Source organism: Phasianus colchicus, chromosome 6 (genome assembly GCF_987193195.1).
Source record: "Phasianus colchicus chromosome 6, bPhaCol1.hap1.1, whole genome shotgun sequence".
NCBI lineage: Eukaryota > Metazoa > Chordata > Aves > Galliformes > Phasianidae > Phasianus > Phasianus colchicus.
Window position 1 is genome coordinate 20,360,501 of NC_143441.1, and position 22,021 is coordinate 20,382,521.

At 41.7% G+C, this 22,021-nt stretch overlaps 1 protein-coding gene across 5 annotated transcripts in view; it reads right to left on the bottom strand.

Moving 5' to 3' along the window:
• Nucleotides 1-256: 256 nt before the first annotated feature.
• Nucleotides 257-22,021, bottom strand: part of CREB5 (cAMP responsive element binding protein 5) — a 241,362-nt gene continuing 219,597 nt past the window's right edge. For all 5 annotated transcript variants that reach the window (XM_031590159.2, XM_090142630.1, XM_090142631.1 and 2 more), the window contains 4 exons: nucleotides 7,043-7,366; nucleotides 2,110-2,337; nucleotides 1,387-1,495; nucleotides 257-420 (listed from right to left, as the gene is read on the bottom strand). In XM_031590159.2, the coding sequence (XP_031446019.1) occupies nucleotides 257-420; nucleotides 1,387-1,495; nucleotides 2,110-2,337; nucleotides 7,043-7,366 (825 nt within the window). The remainder of the gene's footprint in view (nucleotides 421-1,386; nucleotides 1,496-2,109; nucleotides 2,338-7,042; nucleotides 7,367-22,021) is intronic.

Sequence of the window (22,021 nt, forward strand, 5' to 3'; positions counted from 1 at the left end):
TTATAAACAAGTAACTGGTACCAAAAAAACTGGAGAAAGCACCAAAGCATTTCTCAAGCTGATAGCATATTAATTGCATAACTCCCTTTTATGTAACTAAGTATAAAAGACATTTTAATAACTATAAAAATGAAAGCCAGAGTCTTTCAAGAACTGAGGAATCTTCCAGGCTTGAGTTACGGTCAAAAATGTCCTTAGCACAGAGGACGTTTTGATACGCTACCACTTTCCCCTAGCAGTTTCTGATCCACCAGTTTTAAAGGATGGGGTTGATGTCTGTTCTGTGGCTGGCGAGCTGGGTGAGAGTGGAGCTTCCCACAACGTCGCTGACGGAGGAGGAGGTGGTGATGGTGTTGTGCTGGATGACTTGCTGCTGGGAGCATGCTGGGACCGGGCTCGCAGGAGGACTGCTCTCAGGACCTGGAAAAGGATGGGGGACAGAGCGCACATTCAGTCATCTGATGGTAAACCAACGGTAGGAGCCAGCACCTTGAAAAAACACCAAAACCTTAACGGCTATGAAACCAACACCTAGTATAAAAAGTCCAGTATCTTAAGGTTTATAAAGCCAAATTCTCTATTCGCTCCAGCAGAAATAAAAATTACAGTGTAGTGCACTGCATCACAGAAAATCTAATTCAAGCAACAGTTGATAGGCATGTAATGCAATTATGTATTTTTAATTTGAGTACTGTTAAAGAGACAGATGCATAGTGATGCGGACGAGACAGAAATGGGCTCTATTTTAAGAGAATGCTGCAATCTAGCAAATATTAACCCAGAGGCTCTTCTGAGCCACTCTAGAGCCAAGCAAAGAATTTGTCCATAAACTACCGTACATGTAAAATGCGTCAGCTAGACAGAATTGATTCAATGTTGGCATCAGATGTGATTTAAAAAAGAAGAAAAAAGGCAAGATAAGAGTTAAAAAGAACAAACCTTGAAAACCTGCTCCGCGCTTGGTCTGCGCCAGTCAGAGCACAGTACCGTTTTCGCTGGAGGGGGCTGTAATGCTTTCCTTTATAACTTCCCTTTGGAGAGTTATGTTACTGTGCTGGCAGCGCTGTGCCCAGGAGGACTCTTGCAGGTCTGGAGCTCTGAGTTCCACAGGGATCCTCCACATGGGAGCCAGCATCCATCCGTGTGCATCGCCTTGTGGGGTGGAGGGACAGGGAGGGACCAGCAGTGCTGGGCTGGATGCAAACTGTGGCTTTTTGGATTTTAAGCAGGGCTGGATAAATAGGGGCAGGAGATGGGACGGCTTGGATGATGTTTGAGAAGAAAGGTTCATGTTGTAATATGGCCAAGGGATTCTGGAGGGAAGAACTAGAAACTGTGTTTTCTTGTGGGTGGTGTGGAGACAGAGTAAGCACACTAGCTACTTACTTAGATATCCTTGTGATTCTTTCTGCATGGCTGTTATCGGACAGTCTTTATGCGTTAACAACAACTGTTTCAGCTGTGCTACCTCATTTTTCAGCATGGAGACCTCATTCTAGAAGAGAAAGAGAGAGTTTGGTTTGCCACAAATCATAAAACGCACTGTTACACAAAGTTGAGATCGAAGAAAACAAAAAATGATCCACAACATGGGAAGAATGTCCTTGACATTATTTTATAACTAACTCCTTTTGAGGCAACTTGGCTCCCAGATTTGATGCCATAAGCTGACACACAAACTAACTTCTGTGCACACTGTAAGAAGGACACCATTCCTGTGCTTTTAATCTCAAATTTATATTCATTCTCTTCCCTTCAATTTATGCTCCCATCTCACTGGCTTAGAGTTAGGGCTTAGCTACGTGCCCTGCTCTGAAGAAATCCTTTATAGCCAAGGCAGTGGCACTTAAAAAAAAACAAAACAAAACACAGAACAGTGACAAGAAAAGAAAATAAATACAGCTCTGTCTAGTGAAGGCTTCTAATCCCAAGACAACTTTTTCCTGGCTTATCCTGCTAAAATGAAATTATTCCTCTAATTGGAGCACAGACACCTCAACGAACCGCCTTTGATAGTGCCGCGCTCCCACGCAGCAGCGGTTGTGCCGGGGCAGCAGCGAGCACAAAGAGGGCCTCTGTGTCCTTGGGGGCATAGACAGTGGCTCGCACCTGAAGCTGCATGTTTGTCTGGGTGAGTTCTTCTGCTTTCTTTTCCAGTGACATCACCCAGACCTTCCTCTTCTGTCTGCAGCGTGTGGCAGCGGCTCTGTTCCTCTCCAGAAATTTCCTCCTCCTCTCATCAGGGTCTTCATCCACCACCCTTCTCCGGCGGCCTCCAGTGGGCTGCGGCGGCTGTATCGTCTGCGTGGGCTGCATCTGCTGTGCGGCCGGTGAAACCTGTTAAGTAGAGGATTGACAAGGCAATGGGTGGGGGAAAGGAAGAGGGAACGAGGCTGAGGAATGGGGAGCATCTCCCACAGTCTCCCGGTTGGATGGCAGGCCAGGAGAGGCACGTGTTGAAAGACGCTGCCAGATGCCTCTAATGTTAGCTGCTGGCAAAGGGCTGCATTGGTTGAAGGGGAGATTTTTTTTGAAGTGATTCTCTGAATATTAGTAGGAAAAATATTTTTCTCTTACAGCTAGTCATTAAAAACTTTTCACTAAGGTACTTTCTCTGCCACTATGTATTTCAAAGCTGAAATGTCAAGTTTCTCTCAGCAACCCTTTTAATCGAAGTAGAAGACTGTAGAGGTCTTATTTCTGTCTCTCTTTTCTTTCTTCTTATTTTTTGGTAATTGCTTCTGACATTTTGGGTCTTTTGTTTTACACCTCTTCCACCTCTGCTCAGTATCTCGTAGCCTCCAGAGATGGGAAGTACAAGTGCTCTGCCATCTGAGTGCACCCGGGAAGCTATGGCAAGGGTGGTAAACCAGGAGACCTCAATGCCCATGAGATGTAGTTGAAATAAAGGATTTAGGTGTCCACACACATGTGGATTTTGAAGGAAGGCTGGTATCTCATGGAGGTACTGTTGTTTCCTCCTCAGGCATTTTTATTTGTCCTCTTTTTGATCACAGAATCATAAAATCACCAAGGTTGGAAAAAACCTCTAAGATCATTCAGTTCAACTGTCCACATACCACCAATATTTCCCATGTACCATGTTCCTCAGTTCAACATCTAAATGTTTCTTGAGCACGTGCTATACTCCTTTTCATGGTTATTTATTTGACAGCAATCGTGAAAACCACTTACAACCCCTCTGCTATGAAAATATGGAAAACCACATATTTATACCTTTTCAAGTGAAGGAGAATATCAGTCTTGCTCCTGAAAGTAATTTGCCTATGCCCTTTCAGAGGAAGCTGGTGATGGAGCCAGCCACCACAAGATTGTGCTCTGACTTTTCTGAATGAAATACTTGCCTACGTACTGGTGAGGAACAAGTATCAGACTTCATGTTCAGTGTTTCTAAAGGCAATAGGTGCTGCCTGGGAATAACAAGCTCTCCAACTGCTTTCCTGCCTCACCATGGTGCCCAGGCCCTTGTGCTTTGGGTTTTTCTTGGGGTTCGGATCTGATTGATGAAGCACAGCTGGAGACATTTTTGCTACTCCTGCTACTCCTACACCAGTGGAGTCTGGAACACTCCAGAAACCTGAATTGTTGACTCAAAATTAACCTTGCTGTTCTAGCAAAGGCCCAAACCTCCAAGGTGCTTCCTTTTGACTTTAGGGAATGGACATACTCGGAGCTTTATCAGATCGAGTCCTGAATTTCAACTGCAGCAATTAACATTTGTTTGCTTAACATATCTGTCTGTCTCAATTAAAATGATACTATCATCTTACAAGGTTGCTTTTCTGTCTAGAATCTCACCCCAAAGTTTGAAGAAGAACTTGCTCCTTTTCCCAGCTAACCTGTGTCAATTAGAGTGGCAATTTTACGTATAATTATACTGTGCATCTGATAATGCTTTTCACATAAAGCCAAATTTACTCTCAGCTTTCTGTTGTGCAGACAGGTAATTTCTCTTCTGTAGGAGCAGAAAAAAATAAAACTAAACCAACAAACTTTTAAAACTAAATAAGCCACCTTGCACCTTCTGCCTGATTCTTAAAATTTTAACGTGTATGAAGTCCTCCCATTTGCAACTAGAGCTTTCAATCCTCTGCTGACACAGGGGGTTGTCCCTGTGCTGCAGCCACCATCTCTGCCATACGAGATGGCCAGTGAGGGATACCAGCTGCCCTCCATCCTCTGAGGCCCTGTAATCTGTTATAATATATCTTAGTAACTGTCTAAGCATCATTCTCTAATAGGACGTCCCCACCCTGCCTATGGACAAACACACTCTAGTAAGAAAGAAAATATATATTAAATATAAATATAAATATATCAATAATATATTAATATAAATATATTGAAGTTAATGTTAATTATCCTTTATAAAATGTCTATCACATATCCATAATCAGGACAAATGTAGGACAGGTAATAAAATGAAACATCCCAAACTCTGCTCTCCTCAGCTATCTCTCTGGTAGGTTTGATACAAAAAAGTGTTAATGTGACCAAAATGGCAGTAATAGCATCAATTTTTGCACTAGCTGAAGCAATACAATTACAGCTTGGTAAAATATCTCCTTCTCAGAAATAAATATATTAGAAGATTATTTCTATTTTTAGCCTTGATCTAATGCTCATCTCCACTCTTTGCACCATACTACAAAATTAATACCCATCCGTTCTTCTTGGCAAAACTTAGCTCATTGGGCTCCTCTGGATCAAAGAGGTAGGTGAAAATCGTGATACGAATGCTGACATTACAGAACAGTGTGGGGTGAAATAATGAAATTTATGTCATTGGAACACATGGCTCACAGCAACACGGGCCATGCTGCTGCTTGGCAGGTGGCTTAGAACCAAAGAGTTTGTCTCAGAAGAATAAGGAGGTTAAGAACTAGTAAAATTCACCATAAAATCAACATCTGCTGGAGCAATCTGATCTCCAAAGAGGCCAATACCATGGAGACTACAGATGAGTTTAGAAAGTAATAATTATGTTTACTACTCAGCAAACTCTTATTTTCTCCCCATTTGTGTATTCAGAAACCACTCTTGTCTTTGCACCACGACAACAGGCAAGCAGCAAAAGCTCTGCCGTCTGGGGAAGCAAATGATCCCAGGAGTCCTACTCAGATCCATCAGCCATTGCCTCCATCCACAACCTCTAGGTGACATTTACACCTCTGGTCAAGGTGAAGATCTACTAGCTCTCTGCTGGGGCCCATTGCTTTCATTGACCCACTGTGTTCCCTGCAAAGCTCATGTTACCACAAAGACCCCGCTCCAGAGACTCAGATGTGTTGGGACACAGCTTTGTTGCTGCCAGTCGGCCTGCCTGCCCCAGTGCTTGACTGCAAGATGTTTGGAATACCCAGCTAACAGGGAATGCAAAGCACAAGGAATCAAGGCTGTTCCAATCAGAATGACTCAAAAATGGCTTGAGCAGCACAGAACTTAAGAAGGAAAGGCAGCTAACACATTGGCTCATTGGTTGGTGCCTTATCCTTAAATCTGTAAGATTTCACCTGTTGCCTTTATCTGATGCATGGAGTGTTTACTCTCTCATGGATCCCCTCGAGAGCCATCTGCTTACTTTTGGTTTCTATGGTATGAGATAACGTCTCTTTATTGGAGTTTTTAAACAACTCCAAGGAAAATAACTCATTAACAGATGGGAAAATAATTGAATTCACAAAGTAAAAACTGAACTAAACTAAGGAAAGCTCTGGACATCTTCTCACAGGGGAGTCTGCTGATCTCTTATTTAGACTGTTTCTCTAAAGCTGACAATTCATTTTACATTAGCAAATGCTTTGGGGAAATGCCATGTGCTTGCAGTCTCTGCAATAATAAAGCTAGATGTTAGTAAATAGTTAATGTTGTGGGACACTGGGATGTCAGCCAAATCTTCTCATTTTCTTTAATGTTTTCTAAGAGCTTGTCTGAAAGGTATTTGCAAGCAATGCAATACTTCACAGATTGAAATTCTTACGGCTGGCTCATTGTCCTCACTATATGTACTACCCACCTGCACACCTTACATTTGCTCCCCAGACCTGACATGCTACATTCACTGGCCTTAGAATTTTATTGTTCTTGTGCAATCTGCCTGATGCAGAAGCCTATCATCTAAAGCATTAGCAGAATTCCTCCTAAAATTACCTGCGAAAGTCCTTGCTCAGTTTGTCAGTTTAAGAAACATTTCAGATATTGACTTATCCAAACTGTGGAAGACAATACACCTGGTCCAAAAGTGGAGACCTCCATCTCATTCAGTGAAGATCTTCACTGATTTAACATCATCTGAATCCAGTTTAGAACTCCTTTCCTAGTTTAAATCTCACTCCTTGAACTGGCTTCATTGTCTCTTTCTCCTGACATGACTGTAGGCCCACTGCTGCCCACACTGTTACCTAATCGTACAACACAACTAGGAGTTACAATCCCCTTCACAGGGTCTGGAATCCTTTATCTCTTCTTCTAAGCCAGTGTACCTTAAAACTATCTATCTCTACTATCTGCAATCTAGACAGGAAATAAATATGCCATTGAGTTCAGTGAGGTTGTTTCTTTACGTATCGTGCACACACACATACATAAATTCCTTAATTTGAGTACACGTATGTGTGGCCATTTTACTTCACTAAAGATTGTGCTATCTATTTCTGTACACAGAAGGCATGCAACTCTTTAAATCTTGGCCTGAGAAGTTTAGGGTCAAGCACATTGTACAATGTAAATAATAACACAGATTCATAATATACTTTGTCCATAAAAGAATAACGTGGCAATGTGCAGAGATCAGAGTACAGAAAAACCTTGGAGTTCCCTATTAAGTAAGACATTACAAGTGCCACGAATATTAAGCAGAAAAATAAGTTGTTGATTCATACAATTTTCTCAGTAAAGTCTATGCTTCTCTGCCACCAGCAGCCAGCATTTTTAAGTAGCTGGAGGGCGATGCAACACAGGCATGAGACTTTTACTCCACATAACAGCAAAACTCAGAGAGCAGCATGGCATAAGGGTCTACCTGTGCTTGTCCACCCGAATGCAGCGGTGGGTGCGGCGAGGTCTGGTGATGTGCCGGGTGTGTGTGAAGGTGCGAGTGGGAGTGGTGGTGGGGGTGATTCTGCTGGTGATGAGGCTGAGGATGAGGATGGTGCGCTGGGTGCTGGTGCTGGTGGGGGTAGGAGTGGTGAGGCGGCAGTGTCTGGTGTTGATGAGGATGTGAGTGCATATGATGGTGTGGCGTCTGGTCCTGCCGCGAGCTCATCATTTCCATCATGTGGCCCATGGTGTTCATATTCCCATTCGACATGGCGGCAGGGTGATGAGTCAGTGCTGCCTTCAATCTCTGGAACAAAGCAAGGAAGAAAATTTATATGTGGAGTTCAGAGAATTCAGAACAAGATTTCTGATGCAGAACTGGTGCCTTGTGCTTTGAGATTCTTTTTTCTTGTTGTTCCCTTGATAAAACACATCTTATTTCAGTTTGAGAAAGAATATATTTTTGGGCTCTAATCTAATTTTCCACTATAAGTACGTAGAGATGTAAACATATGAATTGAAACTTAACAGTTGCACATTTCCTACTGTGCTGCTGAAGAGAAATAACTTGCTTTCCTTCTTTTCTGTTTGACCAGCTCAGTAACCTTATTTTCATCAAGTTGTTATTCTTTCAGTTTTAAAAAGAACGATCTGATTAAAATAAAGGTGAAAAAAAAGTCTGATATTTAGTTCTCCTCTCCTTTGTACTATAGATTTTATTTAAAAGACCATTGATAAATACACTGCATTGATACGTGTTTTTAAAGTTTAAGTGTGAAGTATTCTACAACTGTAATAGCACTCAACCTGTGTTGTTATTTTTTTCATTAGAAAGACAAGAAAATTGTAAGGGTGGTCTCAGTCTGATCCTCTTTCTTTACTGAAAGTTCAAATGTATGCTACGTTATCATGCACTAAACTCTTCTCATGTTTTGTTGATCCTGGAGCTCTGACCGGGACAATGCTCTCCTTAATATCAATGGGATTCTGTCAGAAACCACCAAAGAGTAATGGGAAGGGCTGTTAGATTTTGAGCTACGAGGTATTGTACTTGTGTACCAAGATGATAAATAACTGAAACACAGAGAAAAAAATGGTTCCTGTTCAGCACAGTTGCAGGGTCACCCCAAAGCTGCGAATTGTACCGGAACACAGCCGCCTCGCTGATGTAATCCTGCCCTTCAGACTACTGAAATTACCAGTGTTTTAGACGAGTGTGCTGAAGTCGGAGCCTGACAGCTAGAAGAAGGGCTCCTTTCTAACACAGAGAAACTTCCTTCACACCCAAAACTCCATGCCTTGCTAAATGTAGATCATTCTTTCCAGACAGGCACCCAAGATCGCTTCTCACTTTGAAGAAGCCAACGTGTACTTGCTTAACTCTCACTAATGCAAGTAATTATTCAGCAGAAAAATAGCAGGAAGAAAATGCAAGGAAGGAACTCCACGGTACTACTTGACAACAGACTAGTACATTCTGAATAACCCATGAACTAGCTCATAATTCATTATCCAGCCAGACAATGTAAAGAAAAGCAGACACCTCATCATTAAGAGCTGTCATTTGCAGGCAAGCTGCAAGAAACAGTAGTGGTACAAGGAACAGAGGTGTGCACTTCTCTGTGGCAACCATTGTAGGTCACAGATAACAGTCAGAAGATCCTACAGCCAATGTGGATAACTCTTGTCAAGTGGAAGTGTAATCACAATATCATAGAATCACAGAATCACAGAATGGCTTGGGTTGGAAGGGACCGCAAGGATGACCAAGCTCCCCTACTGAAGGCAGGGCCATCAACCTCCATATCTAATCCTAGACCAGGCTGCCCAGGGCCCCATCCGATGTGGCCTTGAACACCTCCAAGGACGGGGCATCCACAACCTCTCTGTGCAGCCTGTTCCAGCATTGAATTGCAAAACCAAATTGTCAGGAAACACAGGATCTGTATATAAGAATTTCAATATATTAAAGTAACATCTGTCTGTGCAACTCTATTGCAAGGTAATGGGTAAAGGATCTTATGTTCAAAGTTGCTACTGTTTTCTGTATTTGTATTTTACTGTTACCATATTTGTATATTTGTATACCCTTTTCTATTTGCACATGGAAGTGAAATACAAACACATTCTCAACCAAAACAAAGAAAAAAATAAAATATTAGAGAAAGAAAAAAATAAAAAAAGGAAAAAATTTAGGAGAAAAAAAGAAAAAAGTAACAGTATCAATTCAAAATATTTTCCCATAATTTTTGTATCCCAAATGTTTTTGCAGAAGGTCAGTCAAGTGAGGCATTCTAATAGATTCATTAATCCAAATTCAGTATGTTGTTTCACTAACAATCAACTGGCTGAATAAGAGTTTTGCTATTTTTAAAAGAAAACTTACGATAACTTTGTAAGACATATCTGTCTCAGTTGTATTAAGGAAAACTAGATTGCTGACTTTAATAAGTTTCTTCATAGAAAGCCTATCAAATTACTGCTACACTGTGGCACCTGACAATCTTCTCAAATTGATGCAATTATGACAGCAAAGTTAAGTATCTCTTACCCTACTGCTGAGCACTTATTCTGTACGTCCAAGCTCAGTCTAACATCCACAACAGTAACCTGTTCTGGATATAAAGGAAGACTTGCATAGCACTCATCCTTCATATTTCCGAGTTCAAGTGTTATGCTAGTTATTCCAATTAGCTCTTCACAGTGCTCCAGATATCAGGTGTTACTCAGGAACGTATTCAAAAAAATATGGCAAACAACAGATAAATCAGCTAAGTCACTCTGCACATCATTCTTCTTCAGAACTGATCAAGACCTTTATTGTGAGGCTGAAGCAGCACTCAGCTCTAAGCCAAAGCATCAGCGAAAGCTGTCATAACTCTTTTCTGAATCACAGTGCAAAACCAGACTCGTGTTAGCCAGCATTTTTCAAAGGATGAACACCTAACAAAATCTACCAATGCTATATTTGTCAAAAACCTCTGAAACTGACCTGCAGCATAGTGCATTCTAAACTGCAGACTTTCAAAGCAAAAAAAAAAAAAAAAAGAAAGAAAAAAGAAAAAACTCAAAACTCAGAACTCAATGTGCGGAGAATCATTGTTTTTTTTTCAGCTGTAAAAACTGTGGCTTACTAGTATGGCGAAACTTCAAGGAGGATAAATTATTTTGTTTTCTTTCCACAGTCTCTTCTACCACATCCATTTATTTAAGATAGCAAATCAAGAGAGACTGTGAGAGGTCTGACTTGCAGCTGGTTTCAGTCAATGGGGGTCATTTCCATTTGGTATGTGTATTTTACAAGCTCCTTGTTCACTGTTCCCAATGGGAGGGTGGGCCAGCTGCCCTGGATCAGAGTCCTGGTCAGAAACCAGCTATCTACCTCACCCTGTCCCAGCACAGCCGCAGCCATTGCCTGGCCCTCGTGTCCCTATAGCTTCGTGCTTAGATCAGATCTGCAGCAGAGACAGCCCAGCATGCACACGCATCCAGGGCAGCGTTTATCTTTCATTACCGAGTTGCTCCTGCCAATCAGAAACATTTGGGGAACCGTAATTTTTTTCTTTTTTCATTCAGTCTTCAGTGAGATCAATTGGTTTTGATGTTTTAGTTGGAGCAAGGGGGGAAAAAATCACCAGAACTTTGCGAGCTCTTTGCACTGGGTATATGTAGAGCTGGAAGGGAAGGCTGCATTTTTGTTATTGTTCTTTTTATGTGTGCTAATTGCAAACAGCTGTTTTGTTTTAGTGTCAAATAAATCTAGAATGAAATTATAACCCAGGACCGAATCCTGTGGATGTTCAGGTTTTAAGGGAAGTGTGTCACTGACCGCACTGGGGCCTGGGGACACTCAGCAGCACATGTCATGGGGCCAGATGGAGGACTCATCACTCAGATCTGCTGTCACCAAAAAGCAAAACTTCTGCCAGCCTCAGTGACAGTGTTCCTTAGGACCCAGTCCTCTTCACATCTTCCTAAAGTACAGTCTTAAAAAAATCCCCACCAGCCTGGAGTTCTCACTCAAGCCAACAAGAAATGCAGCTACTCATCAATCTTAGGCCCTAGATGATTTATTATTATTATCATTTGATCAAACTGACACGTCAACCAGTGTCAGTTACAAGCAGATTTCCACCTGATCATTGGCATTGCCATTCATGATTGCCATTGGCACAGACGAGATGAGACACTCTTTCACAGAGCACAGTCTGCTTTGCCTCTGATCAAGTAAATAAAGCAAATTCCCTTTTGATCCTATAGGAAGCCAGAAGAACATACACTCTCACATTTGATGTTTAGGAGGAAATAGAAACAATGGATAATATTGCCCCACAGATACAAGAATAGTGTTTCCTGTGCTATTGCTCATGGTTATGCACTTAACTGACACATTTAGTTTAAAGCCATCCCACTGTATATCGTATAAAGTTAACACCTCAAATAAGCTGTCACTGAACTGGAAATACTGTTTTCTGGAAACAGCTTGTTCTGATCCTAAAACCTGACATTATGGTGCAGTGAATTACTTGGTGTCTTTCTCTGTATCAACATTAACCACAATATATTTGTGGTCTGCCAAAAACAGGCTTCAAGAATTTCAAATCGTGAATGAAAAAGAATAGCAGCTTTCCAAACACTCCTCAGTTCAAGATCTTGCTGTTTTTCTAATACTTCTTAATCATGACATAGATTTCAGGGTTGTCTTAGTTTTAGCCCCACTTTTCTTTCTCCAAAATTGCTAGCGAAAATTACCAGGATTATTTCAATTTGTTAGAAGGAAAAAAAAATAATAAAAAGCTAATTAGAACTGTTATTTTGGAGATTGCTTTTCTCACAACTCAAATCACTCTGGGAGTTTCATATCTATATAAATATTTATAACATTTTAACAAGTTATATTTAGAGTACAACAGACTATAAATATCACAGTATATACCATAATATATACATGAAAATCAACTAAAACTTCCTTCCATTTACAAAAAAAAATCTCTCCCAGTTTTATAGATTATTACTTGAGTGCTCTATGACTGCATCAGGCAATAAACTATAATATCATCCAGATGAATTTTATGTTGGGACAGACATGAGACCTGGTTTTGAAGGATTGAATTGCTCTGAACAAGTATGCATCTTTGCACTCAGAAAAGCCTCTCTTCCCCTTCTAGCCCCCATGCCCAAATTCTGCTGAATTAGAGACAAGAACAGCTGTAGTATCAGCTCAGTGTCTGGTATATTTGTATCAGGAGGTTTGATCAGGTCCCTGAAGTCAGGTGGAATATAATCTCAAAGATATTTCTTGCACTGGTTAGTGGCTGTGATTCTAGTCCCTATTATACAGGGATGCAATAAGTTCCCTGCAGGAAAGCGACTGGAGAGGGGTGGGAAACCATACAGACATAAATACAGACATAAACATCTCTACAATCCTGCAATTAGGTAGTAACCTCAAGGTGAAAATCTTGATTAGCCAAATGTTATGGCAAGGATCCCATAGATTTCAGTGACACCAGTATTGTTTTCTCATCTGTGACGATCACGTTTTCTTTTTACACCAGTTCTCAAACCCAAGATGAATACATGGAGTTATGCTGGTGGAAGCTAGAGCCAAGAGCAGAACACCACTCAGCATATGCCATGGCATCACACTGAATTTAATCCTTTCTTCAGTGATGGTGATGAGAGAACTTACGTGTAAATGTCACTCTGGTCTTTTATAGCTGGCTGCCTACAAGCACTTCACAGTGTCAGTAACAGAAACCACTGTTCCCAAATGTTCCACTCGCGTTCATAAAAGCAAATTGGAGGCGATTCATCTCCACCCAGTAAGTGAACTGCAGATACTTATGACCGCATTTCAGAGAAAGGTGATTAGAAAGTCTCCAATGCCACATTAACTGCTTGCTCCTTCATTTCTCCTGCAATAAAATAAAGTCCTGCATTTTGACGAGTGAGGTGTGTGAGAAGGACATGAAATCCAGAACTGAAATGACACGCTGCACTAATGAAAAGAGAAAAGGGGGATGCATTTAATTCACAGTTTACTAGTAAACAGTGCCAAACTGCTAATCTTCTAATTATTTTCACGTTGCTTGGCAAATCTGAATTGTACTTTTCCTTTCCTTTGTACTTTCTTGCCCACTTAGGTTTTGTAACACCACTAACAATGGATCGTCATCAAGACTTCAGCACAGCTTAGTTTCTAACAAAAACAACAAATTTGCTCCCTTGTCCTTCCAAACACAAACAGAATTAAACCTCAGCAGAAAGAAGTGAGAACCAACTGCAAACAATCAAACCAACAATAAAACTAATAGACATCATGCTGCTCGAGGACGGGTCAGCTGTAAGAGCTGCTGCACTCGGAGGAGTCTGGCTTTCCAGTGACATCAAGACAAGTGACACCACTCCAGACTAGAGCCAGTTTTGAATAATGCAATACAGGTTGCAGCTAGAGTGGCCCAGGGTTACTTGGCCAGAACCAACATCTTCTGGTGATGGCATTTCATTGAGAATGGAAACAGCTCACGAACAGCAGAAAGCACGAGAGATCACAGCCCATCTCCACCTAGGAGTTTCCCTCTCTTCATCTCAAAGCAACTCACCAAGGAGATCAACATCATTATCCCCATGCAATGCACCACCTTTATAAAGATGAACAGTAGAGAAATGCTAAATTCTCCATGCCTATTCTACATGTATTTTACTGAACAAATAATTTATGAGCAAGACAGAAGATACACTGAAAATATGGCTTGCGCTTCTCACTATATACAACTGATTGCATGAATCATTTCTCAGTGTAGTGTTAAACAACTGGGTTTGATTTGCACAGGAGTCAGGAAATGTAAAGTTCAAAAAATCAAACCCCTAATTCCCACAAAGTCTAAGTCAACCCCTGCATTTGTATCCACGACGAGGGATATTTAATTATGTAATCACATAACAGACAGCAAAATGATTTATTACTGGCAAATGGTGTCATATAATTTCAACATACAATACCAATGAAAGGATCCAAAAAATACAACCAGTTTCTGTCTCATTTCCCCTCTGTGTGCCAGAGTCCAGAAGTGAAACTGCTACTTAGCTGCTACCTACCCCCGGAGAGGCAGGTTTCTGACTGCAAAATGCCTGACACTGTGCGGATTAATTGCCTGTGCCTGCTGTCAGTAGCCAAGCACATATCTCATCTCCATCCTCATTCTCCAAATGGACAGTCTTTTGCTTAGTTACTCTGCTAGATTTATCTATGTTGTATTCCCATATCATGCCTGCCAAGTTATCACCTGCGAAAAATATAGAAGAGGAGGTGGCAAAAAAATTGTTCAGTGTTACACCCTGCAAAGAAATGACAAACTGGGGGTCAACAGATCCTGGACCTCCAATGTCCAGATGTCTCCTGTAATGCCCGTATTATAGCATATTCTAGAGCTGAAAACAACAAACCTTTCTATGCACTGGATGTGGAATACTCCAGCAAAGTCTCTGACAAGGGGCTAGAGCTCATGTCTTCCTTGCTCCTGCAAGCAAAGACTGTATCCAGGTTTCTAAAACCATGTTCCTATCTTCCAGTACAATGAAAGCAGGAAGTGCTTGCACAGTGCTCATACTGCTATATATATATGTTGCTTGAACACATAGTGAACACTTACAAATGTATTAAATGAGAAAAGTGGGAATTGAATTCAGAGGAAGTTTGGGATTTGACTATACAAGCCAGATACAGAGCAAAGCCTCAAATCAGAGTGCTTTTTAACGTTGAGAACGCTGTAGGTTTGGGCATTTTAATCCGTACTCAAAGATCAGAGTAGATTAGCGCCGTACAAATTCCTCTCAGCAGAATACTGCTCTGAAGTCTCAAGACCCCTGAAAGAGTTATTTCGGTTTCTTGCAGAGGATGCAAGCTGCTGGCTCGCTTTTTCCCTCTCACAGGCATAATATACACACCAGTGACATGAGAAAGGCAGGTTCAAAGTCTTTCTCTGTCTGAAGATTTCTGAACTTTCATCACCCACCTCTCACTAAGACTGATTATGATTAAGTCATTCATATTCAAAGAAAAATGCCATCCAAGTATATAAAACTTGAGGGTTTTTTTTTCTTTTCTTTTTTTTTCCCCTTCACTAGTGTTATTTTGAATACTCGTTTTTCCTGGATTAAACCCAACACATTTAAAGGGCTACTAGCAAGCCAGAAATGGGATACATGTGCAGTTAAAAGTGCTTTGATTTCATCCCAGATGTGCAGTGCTCAAGGGCGTACACATACACACACACAGTAATCCAGAGACTGAGTATAGGCTATGATCTGATCTGCAGATTTTGCTTCAAGATTATACCAACCAGACTCTGAAATGCAAAACCAAAGGCCTGACCACTTACAGTCATTAGGGATCCCAGGGCACTTTGTGAAGGAGTATTGATGTTCATTAGCCTATTGGCCTGATTGGAGAATTGAATGCAGGTAATTAGACTTTGTTTCATTGCCACTTAGTTTCAGATGAAGTTATTTTTCCCCTTCATTTCTAAAATTAAGTAATTCCTGAAACATTTTTCAAGCATTCGTGGATCTTTTTTTTTTTTTCTGAAGAAGACTAGAACTTATGGTACAGGATAGTGACATATAAAATGAGAATATGCTTAAAGGTTATTTCACACTTTCTAAAGCTGAGTTCCAGCATTTGATGAAAAAAAAGGAGAGGAGAGGAGAGGAGAGGAGAGGAGAGGAGAGGAGAGGAGAGGAGAGGAGAGGAGAGGAGAGGAGAGGAGAGGAGAGGAGAGGAGAGGAGAGGAGAGGAGAGGAGAGGAGAGGAGAGGAGAGGAGAGGAGAGGAGAGGAGAGGAGAGGAGAGGAGAGGAGAGAAATGTAATCTATGACAACAGCTATCTGCAAGAATAGAATGAATATTTAGCACTGAACATGTATCAGTGTTGATATGTACTGTTCTTTCACAACCTCATGCAAGGTCTCTCATGCTTTCCCATCTTTCCCAGTGGAAAGTTTTCCTGGCCTCAACAACTAGACTGCTGCCCTTCACCACGCTCCATTTGTTCTCCATCCATAAGGCCATTTCTCTTTGTTCACGTGCAGCTCAAGTTGCTGCCTTATTTTTCACCATCAGGCATGGATCAGCTGTTTTTAAGCAGTGGCATCTGAGTCAGAGACACTGAGTTTCAAGGCTACCTGAGGCTCCAGAAAGAAGAGATTCTCTACTCAACTACTCAAGGAACATTTCAACTCTGTATCAGCTAGCTATTCCATCAGTTCTTTGAGGATTTTTAACACTTCAGCACAGCTACTGTGTAAAATGAGAAATAATAATTAAAAATAAAAACAAACAAAAACAAACAAACAAACAAAAAAACCAAAAACTCTCAGAAATATTCTTTTTCTTGGGAAAAAAAAAAAAAAAGCATGGCAGTGGTTTATGCTAATAAGTTCTACTTTGTGCTTGAAGAGGCTAGGAATATATCCCAGCACTCTTACTGTGGCTCAGCTGACAAGCAATGACTTATTAAAACACAGTATTTCAGACTCTCACTCTCTTCAGTTCTGTAGAATTACTCTTTGGCACTACTGCTTTACAGAGCAATGTGTCAGAGCAAATAAAAAAACAGCCTTCCCTGGGGAAGGGAAAGATGCTGTCTGTTTGGTAAGCCATTGACTCATTCAGCCATTTCTGGACAGCTGGTCGCTGGTCTGGGCTGTCCTACAGCACGCACACAGGACACAGAACAAATTTCCATGGCTCAGAGACCTGGCTAGACTCACAGCTGTAGTGGCTGAACAGGAGCAGGATTTCCTTTCCAGTACTAAATGACAGGTATGGAGAGCATCCTGCCTCGCTTGATTGTGGCACTATGAATTTTAGCAAGGACACTCAGCAAGTGTCTCCCACAGACATGGACACCTTTCCATGCACAAGTTGCTTGCCAGAAGCAGAGGGACAGGTAATGTGGGCTCACAGGGCTGGACTCCTGCCCTTTCTCACTGTCCTCCTCAGCACAATCGAATATTTAAGAAAGCATGTCCAACAGCTCCTGCTATTGCTCTACCTTCCTTTTTAAATATTTCTTGTGTATTTGTAATGAGCACAGGAGAAAGGCATAAATACCGTCCTGTTTTGGTGCTTAACACATCTTCCTGTCTCCTCTGCCAGCCTTGCCAGCAGCATTATCCATCTTCCTGACACCACCATTGTCTGATTCATTTGACATATGCACCAGAAAGAAAAGTCATGTTCCGAACAAGATCATAGCGCTGTGATCTCATTCGCGTCTCAGTCTCCTCAGTGACTGCACTTCACAGCACCTCTCAGATCTCAGTCTCTCAGGGGCTGGTGACTTTTCCAGTTTTCTCACTGCAAACTTTATGGAATAGAAATCACTAAGTCCACATGCCCCATTATTTCCCTCTCATTTGAAATGAAAAAAGCCTCATGCCCACCCCACTTTGTGAAATTCAGGTAAAAGTTATGACTAAGTTTCCCCTTTTGGCAGGCACATCAGCAAGTCAGTTTAGGACTTATAGCTCTCTGGTCTGCTCGTGGGTAACTGCACCTCTCATTACTCTCTGTGTGCTACATCAGTCTCAGCTGCAGGAGCATACATCTCAGGGTTGGCCAGGGACGGCTATGTTCTGGCAGATGGGGCACGGGCACCCTCCCCAGACATGTGGGCTGCCAGTGGGAGGATGGAGGTGGGGCACCCTGCTCCCTCCGATGCATACCTGTGTGTGCAAACCACCTCTGCTCCTCTAACACATCCCTGTGTCCCACATTGTCTATCTCTCCTGTTCACCAAGCAGTGGGATTTTCAGCATCCCACCACTGCTCGTGGCTTTAATAACCCACTAGTCATCTGGCCACATAAGCTCCTGTCTCACAGCTACTTCTCCCTGGAGATCTGCCAAAGAATGAAAGACAGGTGAGAGGAGGATGGAGGCTGACCGAACCAGGGACTTGGAGGGACAGAGGGAGAGGAAACAGGGAGAAGATTAGGAAAAGGGAGGTAAAAATAGCTGACTTTTTCTCTGATTTTAAAGCAGCATCAGATAATTTATCACATTTTGGTGGCACTCCAGCTGGCAGGAAAAAGACCTATCTTTTTATTAGCTCAATTAGCCTGCTTATTTATCAGCAGAGTCCTGGAAGATGCCATCAGAGGCTGCACTGTGCTGGTCTCAGGCTGTTGACTGGTGGGCCAGAAGGAGGCCTGTATGGGAGCATGTCACCCTGATGGCTCCAGGCAGAGCTCATCACCATGCTGTTCAGGCCACAGAATTTCATAGCATACATCTTGCTCACCAGTGAATGCACAAGGAAGGCAACAGAGGGAAACAGAGGGGATAAACAGAGCTGGCCTTGGACTGGCACAGAAATGCTGCTGAGGCTGCTGAGGCTCCAGATACAGATGTTGAGCAAAATGCTGCTGGAGATACCTGAGCTGAAGTGTTTCCAACAACACCAAATGATGAAAAAAAAACAGAACAGTGGAGTGCAGATTCCCAACAAGCTAAAATCCCTCTCAGTCCTAGAAACTGTAGAGAACAATTTCAGCATGATTTCAATGCTATCATAAATAGCGTTTATTTTTCTCTTGCTGCTTCTATAAAATGTCAGGCTTCCTTCCCTATCACACATAAACACAGTTACAACATAGATGTGCTGGCTTCCAGCTTAGCCTTTAAAAGACAGTGTGCAGTTTCCCATTCATACAAATGAGTCCGCAGTGCCTCAGCATAAACACAAGACTGCTCACAAAGCTAAAGGTTCTCCTTGGAATAAGGACACAATGCACACACTGTCATATACTGCTGTCATCACACCAGAATTTAAAGAAAATTTGGGCTTTGTTTTTTTTTTTTTTTTTTTTTTTTTTTGCTTTTTGCTTTCTTTAAGTTTCTTCAGAGATGTTCTTTCGCTTCCTAAAATGCAACAGGATGTTTTAAGGCAGGACACCCCATCAAACCAAGATGGCAGTGAATGTTTCAACAGAGATGAGCTCATGGGAGCCTTTAACAAAGGGTTCCCTCAAAATGCATCCCCCCCACCCCCCAGCCCCCTGGCCAAGTTTGCCTTTCAGCCTCTCCCGTTGATGATTAGCTTGACATTCTGAATTGAGATTCTGCCTGACAGATGACTCCACTCCCACTGATAGTTTAGGCCACATATCAACATTTTATAAATTCTTAATTTTCTCACTGCAGCCATATTGAACAGTTTTGTGCAAATGAGGCTTATAATTACCCAGATAAATCAGTCCTATGCAGTATTTCTTAGGATCTTTCTCAATTTTCTCCCTGGAGGATTGGATCCCATCTGCTTCACTACATTCAGGCTAATTGAAGGGCACTGACTTTTCCAAATGGATTCATTAATTACTCCAGCCAGATTCTCTGTGGGGTTCTTCATTCAATAGGTGACACTTCAGCTGTACTATACCATCCACCCATGTTTAGCAATGCTGCTCTGAGTCTCAGTTACGAGCTAAAACATTTGCAGATGCATTGGCAGGAACGGTCCTGGCCTTTACTGTGCAATGTTACAAAACGAATGTGATTCTGTTTCCCCTTTGCTTCTAATTTAATATTCATTCAGCATCTATAAATAATGTAACCATGACTGTTTCAATATGTTTTACTCCTTGCCATCATAAATATAAGCAACCGTCACAAAAAAAAGAAACCATAAGTGTGCAGGTCTTGCTTTGCCAAGAGCAGAAAAAGAATAAAAACAAGCGCTTACTGTCATGTTGCAGAAAATCTGCTATGTGTGGCGGCATAAGATGAAATTAAACTATTAAACTTCAATAAAAAGCTGTCCTGTGTAATTCTGGGCCTGTGCTGATTTTGTTCAGTAAAGCAGCAGCCTGGATTTTCAATAAATTCACAGGTAATCCTACAGCTCTGTCAATCATGGAACCAACAAGGAAAAATAAAGAGCCATGTAGCAAAGAACTAACTTAGTGAGGAAGAGGGTCGCCACAATCTTCAGATAAAAACGTTCAGTTCTGTAACAAACAAAAACAAACCTCCCTGTGGTCACAGAGCCTGAATCCCTGTTGGAACATTTCTCAGCCTTCCCTAATAGTAGGCACAATTTCACGCCACTTAAAATATTTTATATTCTGAGAACTTAGTTTGTTAATCCAGGTCTGTGAGGCAACAGGCCTGGAAATCGGTGACACAATCTGCAGTGATTAAACAATAATACTTCATGCTTTCCAGGAATCCCAAAGCATTTTGTAAACACTGGACCCAGCCACGAAGGCTGACTGGTCTCTTTGCATGGGTCCATGCCCCAGCACTTTGCACTGGTATATCAATGAAGGCCCTGGGCAGCTCCCCCGGTGTCACTAAATGTGGCATAAGACCCAGTTTATAGATTAGTGAACTAAAACTCTGAGATTGCCTCAATATTATATAAACCCATAGTGGCAGAGCCAGAAACTCAATCCAAGAGCTGACTCGCTTACAAACAGGGAATAGTCCTGCTCATTTTAACTCCTTCTTGCCTATGATATTGTGAGCGCTCAAGATGCAGTAAGAATCTGCTTCCCTGTGTGTCTGTAGAGGCAACATCTCTTCTTACTTCTATGACAATAGAATACATATGCATAAGCTTTAACTACGTGGTTGGTTTTTGGAAGCTAACGCCAACCAAACAAAAATTTAATGAAGCTACTCATCTAACAAATCAGTAAACATGTAATTCTTCTCACATCACATGTTCACTGATTTGAGATAGATCTCTCAGATAAGTAGATTGCATACCTAGGGGTGCTGATAGGGACATGTGGTGTATATAGGGATGTACCTTGTCCTACAGGTCAATCAAAAATTTCTTTTGCCTGCTATATACTTTTGGCTCAGCAGTGGCTTCCCCAGGGCTCTAAGATGGACTTGATCAGAAGCTTCATTTTTAAGCCAGAATAGAAATCTCTCACATCTTTACATCTGATCGCCACTTTATTTCTTCTTAAAGAGGTACTCCTGCTTCTCAGCAGCTAATAAATTCATTCCTTTGCTGGACGATGCAGCAAGCTACACACTTTCAAAGGGAAAGTCTGAAGCAACTCTGTCATCACCTGGCATATATAGAGGCATTCTGAATTTGAGTGGTTGGCTATTCGATTCCTTTTTTCTTTTCATTTTGCTTGTCTCTCCTCTCTCCCTGGTTTATAAACAACTGCTCAACAGTCAAAACGCAGCTCATAAATTGTTCACACAGAAAAGCAAAGCTATGAAAGTAGCCCATATCTTTTGCTTCCAATTTGTTTTCTTCTGTAGAGCTGGTGCTGGCAGACGAATTTCTGCAGGCAGGAGGGCAGCAGAAAGCAGGCAGTCCCCTCCCCTCCTGCCCCTGCCTGTGGGATGCTGGGGAGATGTGCTGCAAGGGCTGTGCTGATGCGTGGCAGCTGAGAACCTGCCCCCCGCCATTTGCCAGCAGTGTCAGTGCCGCTGGTTAGCAGAGCAGCTGCTTGTGTTTGAGCTCTCAGAAGCCATCCAGAGGCGGTTTTGTTTAGGTTAATACATTTTATCACTTTTATGACAGTGAAAATCTATAGCTCAAGTGCTCCAGTTCTTAAAGCGAGTGCCCAGGACCTATGAATCACAAGAAACATTTCGCAGCATGAGGGACACTCGTCATGTTTTGCAATACGAGAAATCAGTCTAGACATTACCAACTTTCAAAAAACAATATTAAAAGCAACCCAGTAAATTAAAAAAAAAAAAAAATTAAAATCAAAAATAACTGTACATGCTCAAATATACCCCATCATGAAGCAAAGACAGAAAGCTTCTCCCAGCCCTAACTGGTGGTGCTACACCTTCTTATTCTGGAGCTGAGGGATGTGACATACTATATACACCAGTGAATTGTAAAGCAGTTAGTCTTCTGTGCAGCTGATGGGAGTGATCGATTGATCTCTCACCTCACCTCACTCCTTGCAATTGCC